A 14,246-nucleotide genomic window follows, 5' to 3' on the forward strand; every position below is an offset into this window, starting at 1 on the left:
TNTCTCTCTCTCTCTCTCTCTCTCTCTCTCTCTCTCTCTCTCTCTCTCTCTCTCCAATTATATAGGAAAGCTAAAACATTTGTGAGCTAAATAGTTTTTCAGGCAAGAAGACCTTGAAGGAGAAATCATGCAAAGATCACTGACCCTCATCATGTGATCTATGAGTGTTGACCTTAAGAATGATCATCTATTGGCTGTTGCTATGAATTTCAGAAGCCTTTCAAGTCTTAGGCTTCAGAGTTGTTGTCTTGTCAGTGGTGAAGGCCTAAAGGCACTTGGGACTGCTGTGAGTTCTGGCCTTGAAGAATTGGCACTAATTAATTGTGATGTGGTTGAAAGGGAACCAGGGTTGCTGTCCACATCAGGACATAATTTGAAGAAACTCAGGAAAATTGGATTTGTCGTACAATGAAATGTTGCTTGACAAGGATTTCATGTCGATGCTAGTTTCGTGTAACTATTTGGTTGATTTGAAGGTGAGATGGTGTAAAGGGCTTACTAATGCGTCCATCATTTCTATGTTAAAGAGCTGTAAACGTTTGGAGTGTTGATATTATGCACTGTGGTGGAATTCTGGCTGAAGCAATTGAGTCTTTTCGTCTGAACTCTCCTCAGCTGAGACGGGTACAGGTGGATTAAAGCAAGATATCAGATTTTGCAAAGACATGGGCGTCGCATAAGTTTGTTGAAGCTGTTGCTTGATTCACTAGTATTTATGGTAATAAATGTTTCAAATGAAACAGGTATTTATCACAGGTCTCAACACTTGAACTGTTTTCAATTGTAAATGCTTCTCCTATAAGTTATGGATCCTAAGTGCAGCTGATCTGAATAATTGTATTTGTGTGTACAGAATTGATCAATGTGTGATGTGCTAATAAAATGCTTCCATTGCTTGCTCTTAAAGGTTTCAGTTTTATTTGAGTTTTCAATCCTTTTGAATTGCTCTATACTTTGCTTAATCGTAGACTGATTGATTTTGTGGTTGGCTATTCTTCCTTCTGTTTCACTTTTGTTTGCTCTATAGTTCACAATAGTATAACGTATGTAGAAAACGCAGGGGTGCAAACAGAGTGAAGCCCCAGATATCACAATAGTATAAAGTATGTATAAACAGAGTAAAATCATACGATCGTATAAACATACGATCGTGAGGAATAAATTCCAGCTAGCTGCATCGAAAACTTCTAAAGATCATATTTGAACAGGAACATCTTCACAATAACATGTCAGTTTATCGAATACATTCATTTACTTGATTCCAAAATATCATGTATTCATTTACTTAAGACAAAGGGAAAGCATGTTTTTACGTTGTGCTACATAATATTAAAAGCAAAGACAACAACATAGGCAATATTGAGCAAACCAATGCAATTTTTTTCCCTAAATCCCATACCAATCCAATGTAGTAAAACAAGCCGGCCTCTTATTGAACGAAAGGAATCATATAGTTTACAATGTCCCTGCATATTTTCTCTATAAATACCTAAACCCAAAGGCTCAAGAATCAAAGAAAATAACAGAGTTCTTTTGCTCATAAAGATTTAAGAATGGCTAAGCTTAACTTGATTCTACTTCTAGTTGTCTCTCTTCTTGTCATCATTTCAGTAGCTGAGAGTAAACGACTTGGTGGTAAGAATTTTCATCTTTATTAGTACTTCTGTTAATTGTATCGTCGACATGCATGTTTTCTTTGATTCTGTGTATATGAATTTTCATTTTCTGTCCACTTAATTATCTAATACGTACACACAATGCTACATTAGGCATTGCAGTTGCTCATGGATTTGGAAAGAGGACTCCGACCCTGGTTTGTAATGCCGTTTATGGTGCAGAAGAAGGTGATACTTGCGGTAGTGTTGCTCAAACTTTCAAACTGAGTCTCCAATCCTTCCTTGCAATCAACCCTAATATCAACTGCAAGAGCTTTTTCGTGGGTCAATGGCTATGTACTGATGGCACTACAAAGTGAGCTAATGCTACATTTTCATGTATAAGTTGAGCTGAGGACAAATAATGTAACAATAAAACAGGTTGAACAAGCAACCTAGCTAGCTTTGATCGATGCCGTCTCAGCCCAACCCATTGTTTCCCGTTCGTTGTTGTCATTTTACGATGAAGATTAAAAATGTGTATTGTTTCCTAGTCACTGTAATAGCATTGTAATAATGAAGGAAGCCGTGAATTTCATTATTTATAAATTACTCAAAACGTCATTCCCTCTTTTTTTTTTTTTTGAAAAGGGGCTGGTACGGCCGTCCTCACACCTTGACTAAAGAAACAAGAGAATACATGGGGTGGACATGGTGTCTTAGGCCATCTCTAATAAGGGAGAGCAATATTAGGGCCGGAGCAAAAATTTGGCCCCCAGAATATTGTTTTTTATTCTTAAGCAAGTGAACCATCTCCAACAAGGAGGGGCTAAGTTTTAGCCCTTTCAATATTTTACGATTTTAGATTTGTTCAACTTGGCTTGTTTGCATTCATTTGTAATAAATGAAAGTTTCCTTTAGTTTCCTTTAGTTCTACATAAATTTTTGAACAAATAAAATAATACATAAACCTTATGTTTTTTCTTTTTGAATTTATATCCAAAGGTTAAAAGCAAATAAATTTTTTTTTGAATAGTTAACATGCATATTCAATTAAACTTTGGAATACCATTGGATTACAAGCCTTATTTAACATGGACCATTGGATAACTATTTTTATGCATGAGACACATGTATTTCATTAAAATAATGTTATTGTTCTGTGGGTTCCACAAGAGCCAAAGGGTCACTTTGAGGGCTATTTTCAGCCTTCTACACCCACCTTAAGCTCTATTGCCCTATTGACCTTTGTTGTTGGAATCCATTGTTTATAGAAAAAGAATAAAAAGCTCATATAGCCCTCTCTATTGGAGATGGCCTTAACCACACAATACATTTTTTGGTTTTCTAAGGATGAGTACGTTTATCCACCAATATATCAAATTAAAAATGAGGCTACAACTTGTTAGCAATGACATATGGACGCATATTGATGATTGTCATCATATTCATACGTTACAAATTTAAAAAGAATATATTTGAAACCGGCGCGGGCAAAGGGAAACAAAAATCAATATGTAATTATACATTATGGGTGACAATTTGGTTGACTAGTACATTAATATTAATATGTTTTGTGTATTCACTGTATTGTCATGATGTTAATCTGCGTCTCAAATCTCTATTGTAGTTTGTTTTCTCCTCTGAAAAGAATTACAATTGATCACCTTGTATGCAATTCCCTTTTATGAAAGTTCCTAATTCTGATTATATGATTTTATAATTCTTCAACTTAGTTGCCTCCACCATCTCATAGATTTAAGTGTGCAATTAAACCAATACCCGTTAAATTTGATATAAGATGAAAAACCGAACGAGTCATATAGGTATAATAAACTGTTGTCACATGCAAAATATGAACATAAAATATCATGTTAATTGTATTTCAATAATATGTCACAAATTTAGCCTAATTTGCAAACATTAAGCTTACAGAAGATTTTATATACGATTCCTTTTGGTGTCCAAGCATATATCCAATACGGTGAGATCAAATCCTCAACCTTCCGATACAGACATACAGTGAGATCCGGTTTGATGCTCACAAAGATTACTCGATGAAATACGTGACATATGAAAGTCTCACTAGAAGTAAATAGACTAAGATACTATACATGCATGGACGTTGCCTCATTGGCAGAGTTCAGTGTTGATATCCATGCTGATCGATTTCTTCTGTTCAATCAATCCTAACCTCATTGCCAATGGTATCGATCTAGCTGTGTTCATCAATGGATTTTGTTTCAGGGCTCAGCATAATAAGCTATACAACGCAAAGAAGAATTCAAGTTCAAGCAACAAATTTACATGTTGTACTAGCTTTGTTTAGAAATCAATAATACTGACAAATGTGAAATGTCCAAGACATTGTTCTGTATAATAAACTGTACGAGGACTGCATGGTACTATATCCATCATTATCTACAAATAATTTTACGTATTTGGCCAGCAATATCGAGCAATCCAATGCAAAATTACCCTCTTAGATCCCCCGGCGATCCAATGTAAGAATGCCGGCCGGCCAAATTGATTTCAAAGTTTACAATGTTAGATTCCTATGTATGTATTTTCTTCTATAAATACATGCATAAATCAACCCAAAGCCGCAATCAATCAACAAACAAATAGTCTTTACTTAGAAAGATAGAAGAAGAGAGATATGGCTAGGGCTAACTTGATTCTACTTCTAGTTGTTTCTCTTCTTGTCATGATCACAGTAGCTGAGAGTACACGACTAGCTGGTAAGGTTTTCTGATCATTCACTTACGTATATGAATATTCATGTTTCGTGATCTTTATCTGATACATAGAAAGCTACCTACGTACATGCAGTTGGAATTGCAGGGAAGAAGGCTTCTGCCCTGGCTTGCAATTCCGTCTATGGTGCAGAGGAAGGTGATACTTGCAGTCTTGTTGCTGAAATGTTCAACCTGAGTCTCGATACCTTCCTTGCCATCAACCCTAATATCAACTGTGACAGCTTCTTTGTGGGTCAATGGCTTTGTATTGAAGGTGTCGAAAAGTGAGTTACTACATTTTCATGTACGTCGAGTTGAGGACAAACATTGTATGAATAAAAGAGCATGATATGAGCTCTCTCATAAATATATTGTTGTTATTTTGCAATGAATTATAAAAAGTTTACCATTTTCTGGTTAATAAACGAACCGTTAACTTTTAGAATTCGTCCATTGTTCGTTGTCCATCCGTAACTCTCATCCTATTGAAAGATATGAGTCGCTGATTACATTTTTAAGAGTCATTTACTTCAGAACTATTTCAAACAGACATGAAGGACTAAACTGAAAGGCAATTTCAAACAAACATGCAATTCAACAAATATGAAATGTAAAATGACTACTATTTTTGTAACTCCTTTACTCCCTTGATCCTTCCCCAATCTTTTGCTTCTCCTTTGTTTCTTCTGGCTTAGCTAACTGATGATCAATCATAAAGAATATAACCGTAATACATTACACCATTAATTTTCTTGTAGTTTTGATCATTCATTTCACAACAATAAGTTAGTGTAGCAAATTAGCAAATACTTTTACGTTGTAAGAAACTGTACACATAGATTTAGCTCCGTGATCTATTTACTACAAAGGTCTAAAACACATTTATATATAGAGCTTGTGACTAAACAGAGGAAAACATAGAAAGAAAGTAGACATAGAAAACAGAGCAAGAAAAAACAGAGGAAAGAGATGAACGGTTCCTGCAGCCCAGTGAAGGTTATTGAGCAATGTCAGATTTCTCCACCACCAGGCTCAGTTCCTACCACCACTCTCCCCCTCACATTCTTTGACATTGTATTCCTCTTCCCTCCTCCCAACGAAAGTGTCTTCTCCTTCGACTTCCCTCAGCCTCTTCACCAATTCACCCAAACCATCCTCCCCAAGCTCAAACACTCCCTTTCTCGCACTCTCCAACACTTCTTTCCCTTGGCCTCAAATCTCATATGCCCTCCACCACCCTCCAAGCCTTATCTACAATACACCGCGGGCGCCTCACTGACATTGACAATTGCCGAGTCCTCAGGTGATTTCAACCGCCTCACGTCCCACCTTGTAGAAGATGTTGAAGAATCTCACCTCCTCATTCCGCCGCTGCCGCCTTCGAGTGTGTTAGAGGACGGCACACGTGTGGTACCTCTTCTGGCTGTACAGATCACTGTGTTCCCAAACTCTGGGATTTGCATTGGTACCAACTGTGATCATGTATTGGCTGATGAGAGTTCATTTCATCATTTCTTGAAGTTCTGGGCCTCTGTATGTAGATCAGGAGGAGGAGACATTAAAATAGAGTCCTTACCATCTCATAACAGGGGTTTGATCAAAGACCCGTGTGACCTAAAGAACAAGTTCGTAGATGATTGGAGAAGCTGGACTAGTACTCCTACCAAATGTGAGCAGTTGAGAACCCAATTCCTCATTGGAAAAGTTCGAACCACATTTGTGTTCAGCAAAGCCCAAATTGATAGATTGAAACTCTGGGTCTCCAACTTGTTCATCAAACTTCAAGATTCTAAGCCAACACATTTGTCATCTTTTGTGGTCATATGCGCTTTTACATGGGTTTCTATGGTGAAAGCAGAGGAGATCAGTGATGACGAAATGCAATGCCACTTCAATTACGCAGCGAATTGCCGCGACCGCCTTGGATATCCATTGCCGGGATCATACTTTGGGAACTGTTTGTCCCTTCGTTCAGCGCAAGCGAAGGAGAGTGATCTTGTGGGAGAAAATGGGATCGTTGCGGCTGTGAACGCCATAGGAAACAATGTGAAGGATTTGGAGAACGGGGTATTGAGAAATGCAGAGGATTGGACTGCAGGTTGGGTCAAGGGAGCTACTAGGAAAAAAAGTATTCCTAGACATTTTACCACCCTTGCTGGGTCGCCAAGATTTGATTTTTACAATGAACTTGATTTTGGTTGGGGGAGACCCAAAAAGTGTGAGGTGATTAACGTTGATTTTGACAGATGTATCTACGTGAGTAATAGTAGAGAGGAGGAAGGAGGGATTGAGATTCTGTTGGCGCTTAAAAGGGAGCAAATGGATTCCTTCTGTTCCATGTTCAAACAAGCTTTGAAACTTGCGGAGGTGGAACTGTAAAGCATAATGGAGTGGGGATGGATTCAGCTAGGTGGGAGTGCTAGGGATTCTTTGTGTTGTCTCTGTTCTTCTTCGTCTTCTTGGTGCTAGTTTTAGTTTCTTCTTTTCAGTTCTAATTATCCACTTATGGTAACCTATAATTCACAAGACGATACGACAATGTTATGTTCTTTCCTTTTGTTCCAGAGTACCATACAGGTTCCGAGTCTTCTGGAAATCAAGAGGAAGTTGCTACCTGAAATAAATCATATGTAATATTCTTATATTTGATGAGCCCTGAAGTATCCACAAACCAACGTAAACTTTTTAATTGTATTCTTGGACGAACTTAAGGTCGCACAGTTATTGAAACCTTCAACCTGATTCTATCTTTTAATGAAGATCGACGAGTGAGAATTTTTTGAGGCCAGGGCTTAATACAGTTGAAACTGTCACTGAACCTTACCCCATATCGTCTGGCCTTAATTATCAGAAATTGATAGCAGTGTAGCACTCATTGCTTGTGCTTCCTACATTTGTAATTCAAGTTTGATCGAACCACAAAAGAACATGGTAAATACTAAAGACCAAGAAAGCAAATTAGGAGCATGCATGCACAAACCCCATTGCAAATGTGCAAGCACATAATGAGGAGAAGAGAAGATATATAGGAGGTTTAATTAAACAAATTTTAACTTTATTAACATGGTGTACGTACAAGCTTAAGTGTAGCCTATGAGAAAAGTTAGCATGCAAAAAATCCACAGCTAATATCCAAAACCAATAGGATGCATGTAATATGCAATATGTATGGTCAACTCATCAACCTAATTCACAATTTCGTAACTAGATAAAAACACAGCAAGAAAACATATGTGCTTTTCAAACTCCACCCTCCACAGGAGAACGCCTGAATTCGGCAACGGAAACTCCTTCCCCACATTTTATATATCTTTTATGTTAAAATTAGAAAATCAAAAACATGAACCCCCTCTTACAGCGAGAAAAGGCAAAGCTCAAATCTGACATGTAATCATGAGTTTTGCAATTTAGCTTATGTTGTTTATTAACTGCAGCCATATACGAATAAACCAAAAGCTAGAAAATCCAGAACTTGAGCTCCTTTTGTTCTTCACCAACACACCGAGAGATCATTGATCTGGGTTGTTTCTTCTCGATGTTGTTCCTTGGTGGTGTATGTTTAAAAAATCCTGTAATTAAATTAAAAAGAAAAACATATATGATTCTTATTAGTGTTTTTTTTAGATTTTGTTTATGTCCATGCCACCTTTTTTTTTTTTTTATCAAAAGGTCATACGATTTAAATCAGAGCAAGCAGTACAAAGACGACGTACCTTTATAGGGTCGTCAGAAAACATCGTCTTGTAGAATTACAAGTCCTATACTAGATAAAATATAAACTTTGAAATCCTAAGTACATCCACCTTATAGCAATTAAGCACAATTATTTTACATGTGAAACTAGGTTTCGGAGAAAACTATCAAGACTCTGCGAAAATCACTAGTTACCTGGATCATAACTCATTCTAAATTAGGGGTCAAAGCCCAAATTCATCCGTCAGAGCCCAATCAGATGAAACCCTAGCTGATGCAGCCTAAACCCAACTCCTAGAGAAACTTTGAGAGAAACCCTAGCAACCTTCATCTTTTTTCCGCCGTCATCACTATCGGATAGCAGCGTACCAATTTAATGACCTTCAAGTGACGTACCAATCTTTTTGAAACATTCTTTTAATTTTCTTCAGTATCTCATATATTTCAGTTGTGTGTGTACGTAAATTGAAAAAACCATAACTAATCTTTGATATCTAGCTCGAGACTCACTTCTGAATGAAGTACAAAGTTGATGCTTATATTGGCGGCTATCACACAAATGTTACGATAACCAACCAATATCATGCATATGCTAAAATTAGTGTGAAATTTTATCATCTGGAATTTGATACAAACGTACGTACGTACGTCTTGCTTTGTAACGTACGATGCTAAACTTTTGTTACAAATGTAATTTTCATTGTTGTGTAAACTAATGAGATCACTAAACTTGCATAACTATTCTAACCACCCAAAGCAAGAGACGTCCATGAAACCAAACGTTCTAACTCGAACTTTTTGTTTATGAACTCTAATAATTCCTTGCACTCTCCGATCGCCCTTTCATCCACGCCATTCCTCATTAACGGCGGGAAGAACAACCAAGTGGCGGTAACGATTATAAAGCCGAGTGTCATCGGGATTGACACGGCCCAATGCCACCGCCACTTGGGACTTAAAACCTTCTTCAAGCCAACCTCCACCACCAAACACACTCCATGAAGAACAAAGAACAACGTCACCTCCCACGTCGGAGTCACCCTTGTCATGTAGTAATATATGAGCTCGTGCATCAGACCCGAGACCAAAAAGGCGGCCAACACCGCCGGCGGTGGGGCCCACTCCCTCCCTAGGGAAGCCTCCACGGCTGACCGTACGGGTTTGTATACGGTGTTGCGCAGAATGTTGGTTATCATGAGGTTCCACCTCCGGCCCCAGAAGTCTTGCAGCGACGTCGAGAGGTACGGCTCATCGGACGGCGACTCGAGCTCGATCCCGAGCGCCGTTCGCATCAGAACATTGCAGGAGCCGACGAGTATGTCGACGAATAAGTACAACATGCAGCCATACTGGCCTAACAAAACCTTGGGGTGGAAGTAATGTTTGTAGTCGGTCAGAGCCACCAAAATAGCAAAAAGCAGGACTTTGGTTGGCAAACTCAGAGGCAGTTTCTTTGGTTTAGATGACTTATCGGCGATTCGATGGTTTGAGCTTTGGGTTTTGATAGGGAGGCAAGCAAGGAGGATGAAGAGGAGGAGAGACTTTGGTGGAGGTTGAGACGAAAGCGGACCGGAGCCGAAGGAGAAGAGGAGGAGGTTGAAGCTACCGATCCAGGTGACGAATAAGGAAATAACTCCGGCAGGGAGGGCTGTAGATAGAGATAGAGGGAGGATGAAGAAGAGGTATAAGATAGGAAGGAGGGAGAAGAACCTGAGTTTGCCTTGGGGGATCTCCGAAGATATGAAATAGGTGTAGCTTAGAGATGCCAGGACCGAGAGACCTATCTTGAATATGGTCTTGATTTCATCCTGATCCATTGCCATACGTAATGTTTTCTGTGATGAAATGGTGGTTCTGGTTCTTCTTTTTTTGCTCGGCTACACTTTTATCTGGCTTATCTGATAGGTGATGATGATGATAAACGTTTTTGTGATCGAAATTGCCTGAAAGTGATAATAAGGTAGCATTTTTGTTCTGGACTTTGTTTTTTCATGTGAGGTGAAGAAAATGACCTTACCAAACTCCCTACGAGGGGCTGCAATGTAAACGCATATTCAATAATCACAAGAATCATGACTTTCAGAAGTCGTTCTTTGATCGGTAACTGTTGTCTCGAGTAGTCGAATATACAATTCAGACAATCGATATTCAAAGCCGTTTTTGTGGAAGTGGCTAGTTTATGTTTTCAATTTTTAGACTAACATGAATCTCCTGTTCAAAAAAAAAAAAAAAAAAAAAAAACTAACACGAATCTCTATTTTATTATTTTTTTTTAGAGATTTGGAGTCAAGTTCTGTTCACTAATGGTCACTATCTTACAAGATCAAGTTTGAAGGTAAATAAGACCATAAACATCCACTGCTCAGAACAAGTTCTACAAAACAGACAGACCTACACTACCAGCAATTACCGAGTACAATCGCATTATTCACTAACAAAAAAAACCTACAGAGAAAAATATGAAAATAAACATCCACACCTTACCATGCTCTAGAAATAGAACCATTGTATTGATCGTCTAACGCCTAAAGACCCCATTGTGTAAGGCATGAGCGGGCTAGTCGTTCTCACTCACGATGTCCTCGTCTCCCTTCTCTGCAGATTTTTCTCTGTGTTTCTTCTGATTTGCTCATTATGACAATGCAACTAGCTATGTGTTTCTTCAGATTTGCTCAGTATGATCGATAATGCAAGTATATGGTTATGCAGCTCTTATCAAGGCAAAGTGTTTGATTGTTATTTTGCAACTAGGCTTTGGATAGTTTCTCAGAATTACAGATAACATAAGTAGGACACAGACAAACAAAGTACAATTGCTATGCCAAGGAAAAAGAAAACGTAAACGTACTTGATTAACTTATTTCTATTCTTAAATTTGCATCAATAAGAGGACGATGATATATATGGAGTGGGAGTCAAATGCAGATCTTGTTTTCTGTCAACTACAACACTGAACTCCTCAGTCATGTCCAAGTCGTCATTCTTCATTTCATTGGGGAGTTTCCAATCAAAATGATATAACAGCATTGCTAGAGGAAGCTCAACATTAGCCAAACCATATAGCATGCCAGGGCATATTCTTCTTCCAGCACCAAATGGGATATAATCAAAGTTTGTTCCTTGGTAGTCAATAGAACTATCAAGGAACCTGTCTGGATTAAACGTCTCCGGATTACTCCAATAATTAGGATCTCTTCCGATTGCCCAAGCATTCACGATTACCCTTGTTTTGGCAGGTATTTCATATCCATCAATCACGCACCTTTCTGCACATTCTCTTGGAAGTAAGAGGACACCAGGAGGGTGTAACCTCAGTGACTCTTGAATAACCAACTTCAAATACTTCATCCCTCTTATGCTTGTTTCATTTACCAGCCGTGCTCTGTTGAACACCTCCCTCACCTCATCCTGTGCCCTTTTCATGATTCTCGGATGTTTGATCATTTCTGACATTGTCCAATCTACAACTGCAGCTGATGGGTCACTCCCAGCAGTAAAAACATCCTGAAAATCATTGTTTAATTTGATAAACAAACTAATATTCATTTGGGGAATTTTCATATACATCTAATTTTGAAAAGTGGTTTTAAATAAAACTCACCTAATATTCTTATTTGATAGATATCTAAAATGTATCAATTATGATAAATATTATGTCCTATTTTTTCTAAATTTTACACAATTGTCACCATTCAACTATAACATATAAATATAATAAATAAACTTAATTGATGCTGTCTTCAATACCGATTATGAGTTTTTCTTCTAACATTAACATTTTTCAATCAATTTGCAAGAATCATATAGTTTTCTTTATTTTTATGAAAAAATCTATATTAAAGGAATTCATTCTCTAATCAATACATAAGGTAAAATATAATATGAATAAGATATCTGATCTAAACCCTATACCATATATCCTATACCCTATACCCTATACCTTGAACCTATACCTTAAATCCTATAGCCTAAACCCAATTTTGGGTTTCTTCTTTGTAGGTATATTATCATATCATGCCCTACTTAATAGGTACATTAAAAATGCAAGTAGTAGAGAGTAAAATGTTCTCTCGATTAAGATGAGAAATTATATAATAATATACCTAAAAGGAAGAAAAATTAATCAAAGAACAAGACGTGTACCTTACAATTAGACATTTTTTGACTATGTAGAGAGACACCAAATATGAGCTTAGGAATGAAAAGTATCATCCTATTACAAATGACATACTTCTATGTATAATATATATATATATACACTCAAGTTAGTAATAACAAGGTAACAAATTAAAGAATGTAATTGATTATGACAAAGTTAAATCAAACTAAATTTTAGCTAGTATTTGAGTTTCAAATTGATGTTAAAATTGAGAAATATACCAAATTTAGCTTTTTACTATCTGAAGGGCAAATTAGAGAAACTGAAAAATAAAGAAAAATTATTAATTATAGACATTTGCTCTATATATATGGTATGTTTGTTTATGTGGAGTGGGTGTAAAATAAAAGAAAAATATGTATGGGTTTATCTTAAAAGAGGTCTAGCTAGTATTTTGAGTTTTTATCTAATTTTCTCTATTCATTTCGAGTTGCTTACAGTTGTAAATAAAGGGTGTTGTCTATACTTACCAATATCACTGCTTTGATGTTGTTAATAGTTAAAGAAAGTTCACGGCCACCACAATGGTCGTGAAATTTTAGGAGAATATCTACCAGATCTTCCTGTACATGAGCCTCATCCCTTTTCTTTGTAGTAGCTTGCATATGTTCTTTGATGATGTTTTCCAATATTCTATCAACTTGTTTCTGCAGCCTCTCAACTCTATGCTGCTCTCCACTTATCATATGAAGTAATTTGAAAGAAGGAAAAACATCTGCCACATTGAAGCCTGATATTGCTTTGATAACATCCTTCACCGCATATATGAATTCTTCTTGATCCTTGCACTCATTACCAAAGGCTGCTTGTGCAGTGATGCTATATATGGAGGATTTAACTTTCTGAGTAAGATTAATAGGTGATCCTGCTCTTGAACTAATCCATTCGATGAGATTCAGTACCTCTTTTTCTCTAATAGGCCGGTAAGATTGAACCCGCTTTGCATTTAAGAGCTCTTGCGTGCAAATTTTGCGTAATTCTCTCCAGTAATCACTATATGGAGCAAATGCAATATCTGTAGAATCATAAAATATTATTCTTGTAGCTAGAAACTGGGGCCTTGATGCAAAGATAATATCATGGGTTGTCATCACCTCTTTGGCTAACTCTGCTGATGAAACAACTACGGTGGAAACTTCTCCGAGCTTCAGGTGCATAAGAGGTCCATGTTGCTTGGCCAAGTCTCTGAGTCCACGATGAGGTAGAGCACCAATGAGCTGGTGTAGGTTTCCAATAATTGGTAGCTTCCGTGGTCCTGGTGGTAGATTTGAAGCAGAGGAGTTGTGCTTTAGGCCTCTCTTCCCTATTTTCAATACCAGAACCACAAGGAGCAAGAAGGAAAACAAGAGCTGGATGGAAGGACATTGTAGTTCCATGACCAAATTAGAGGTGAGTTTGGATTGCAATGGCTAAAAGCTAGAGAGAAAGTTTAGAGAAGAAGATAAGGCTGGAAATGAAAGATAGAGATTAACAGAAGAATCTGAGGTTACAAGCTTATAAACAGCTGAAAGATAAGCACATGCTAAACACGTGTAGAGCCAACACTGCTCAGAATAAGCTAATTTTTTTTTTAACTTTTTATTAAATAACTCACACACCCTACATATGTCAATTAGGTTTGAACCCATGACGTCAAAGTTGTTAGTTAACCACCTTAACCAACCACGCTACGGCTCAGAATAAGCTAATTAACTAAACAGACTAATTATAATTAGCTTAAGTAAGCCCAGACTAGTAACTAATTAAAGCTCATAGTCTAACAATGGCTTATTGGTGAAATTGCAAGCATGCTTCTTCTCTCTTATTATCGGTGTCAAGTCCGATTGCGATGGCTCCTTGGTTTAGGCAAGATTCTATCTGAGTTTCTTGTTTGATTTTTTTATTTTTTTTCTACCGGTATATAATATAAGGCCAATGATAAAAAGATACTTTTAGAAGTAACAAATGATAAAACTATTAATAAATGTTCACTGATGATAAAAATAGTACACTTATTTAAATTCCTTAAACCGTTACCCATGAAAATAAAAAAAAATTACGATCTATGCCACTGACAAAAAA

At 37.2% G+C, this 14,246-nt stretch overlaps 3 protein-coding genes across 3 annotated transcripts; 1 reads left to right on the top strand and 2 right to left on the bottom strand.

The window, feature by feature from the left end:
* Positions 1–5,302: 5,302 nt before the first annotated feature.
* LOC101296417 (coumaroyl-CoA:anthocyanidin 3-O-glucoside-6'-O-coumaroyltransferase 1-like) lies at positions 5,303–6,712 on the top strand. The gene has a single exon (XM_004305942.1). It carries the CDS (start codon positions 5,303–5,305, stop codon positions 6,710–6,712), a length of 1,410 nt encoding a protein of 469 aa, XP_004305990.1.
* Positions 6,713–8,769: 2,057 nt separating this feature from the next.
* LOC101296701 (probable long-chain-alcohol O-fatty-acyltransferase 5-like) lies at positions 8,770–9,843 on the bottom strand. The gene has a single exon (XM_004305943.1). It carries the CDS (start codon positions 9,841–9,843, stop codon positions 8,770–8,772), a length of 1,074 nt encoding a protein of 357 aa, XP_004305991.1.
* Positions 9,844–10,906: 1,063 nt separating this feature from the next.
* LOC101296993 (cytochrome P450 71D11-like) lies at positions 10,907–13,561 on the bottom strand. The gene is made up of 2 exons (XM_004305944.1): positions 12,656–13,561; positions 10,907–11,530 (listed from the first exon to the last, which is right to left on the bottom strand). Exons 1-2 carry the CDS (start codon positions 13,559–13,561, stop codon positions 10,907–10,909), a joined length of 1,530 nt encoding a protein of 509 aa, XP_004305992.1.
* Positions 13,562–14,246: the final 685 nt, after the last annotated feature.

Source organism: Fragaria vesca, linkage group LG6, assembly GCF_000184155.1.
Source record: "Fragaria vesca subsp. vesca linkage group LG6, FraVesHawaii_1.0, whole genome shotgun sequence".
Classification (NCBI taxonomy): Eukaryota; Viridiplantae; Streptophyta; class Magnoliopsida; order Rosales; family Rosaceae; genus Fragaria; species Fragaria vesca.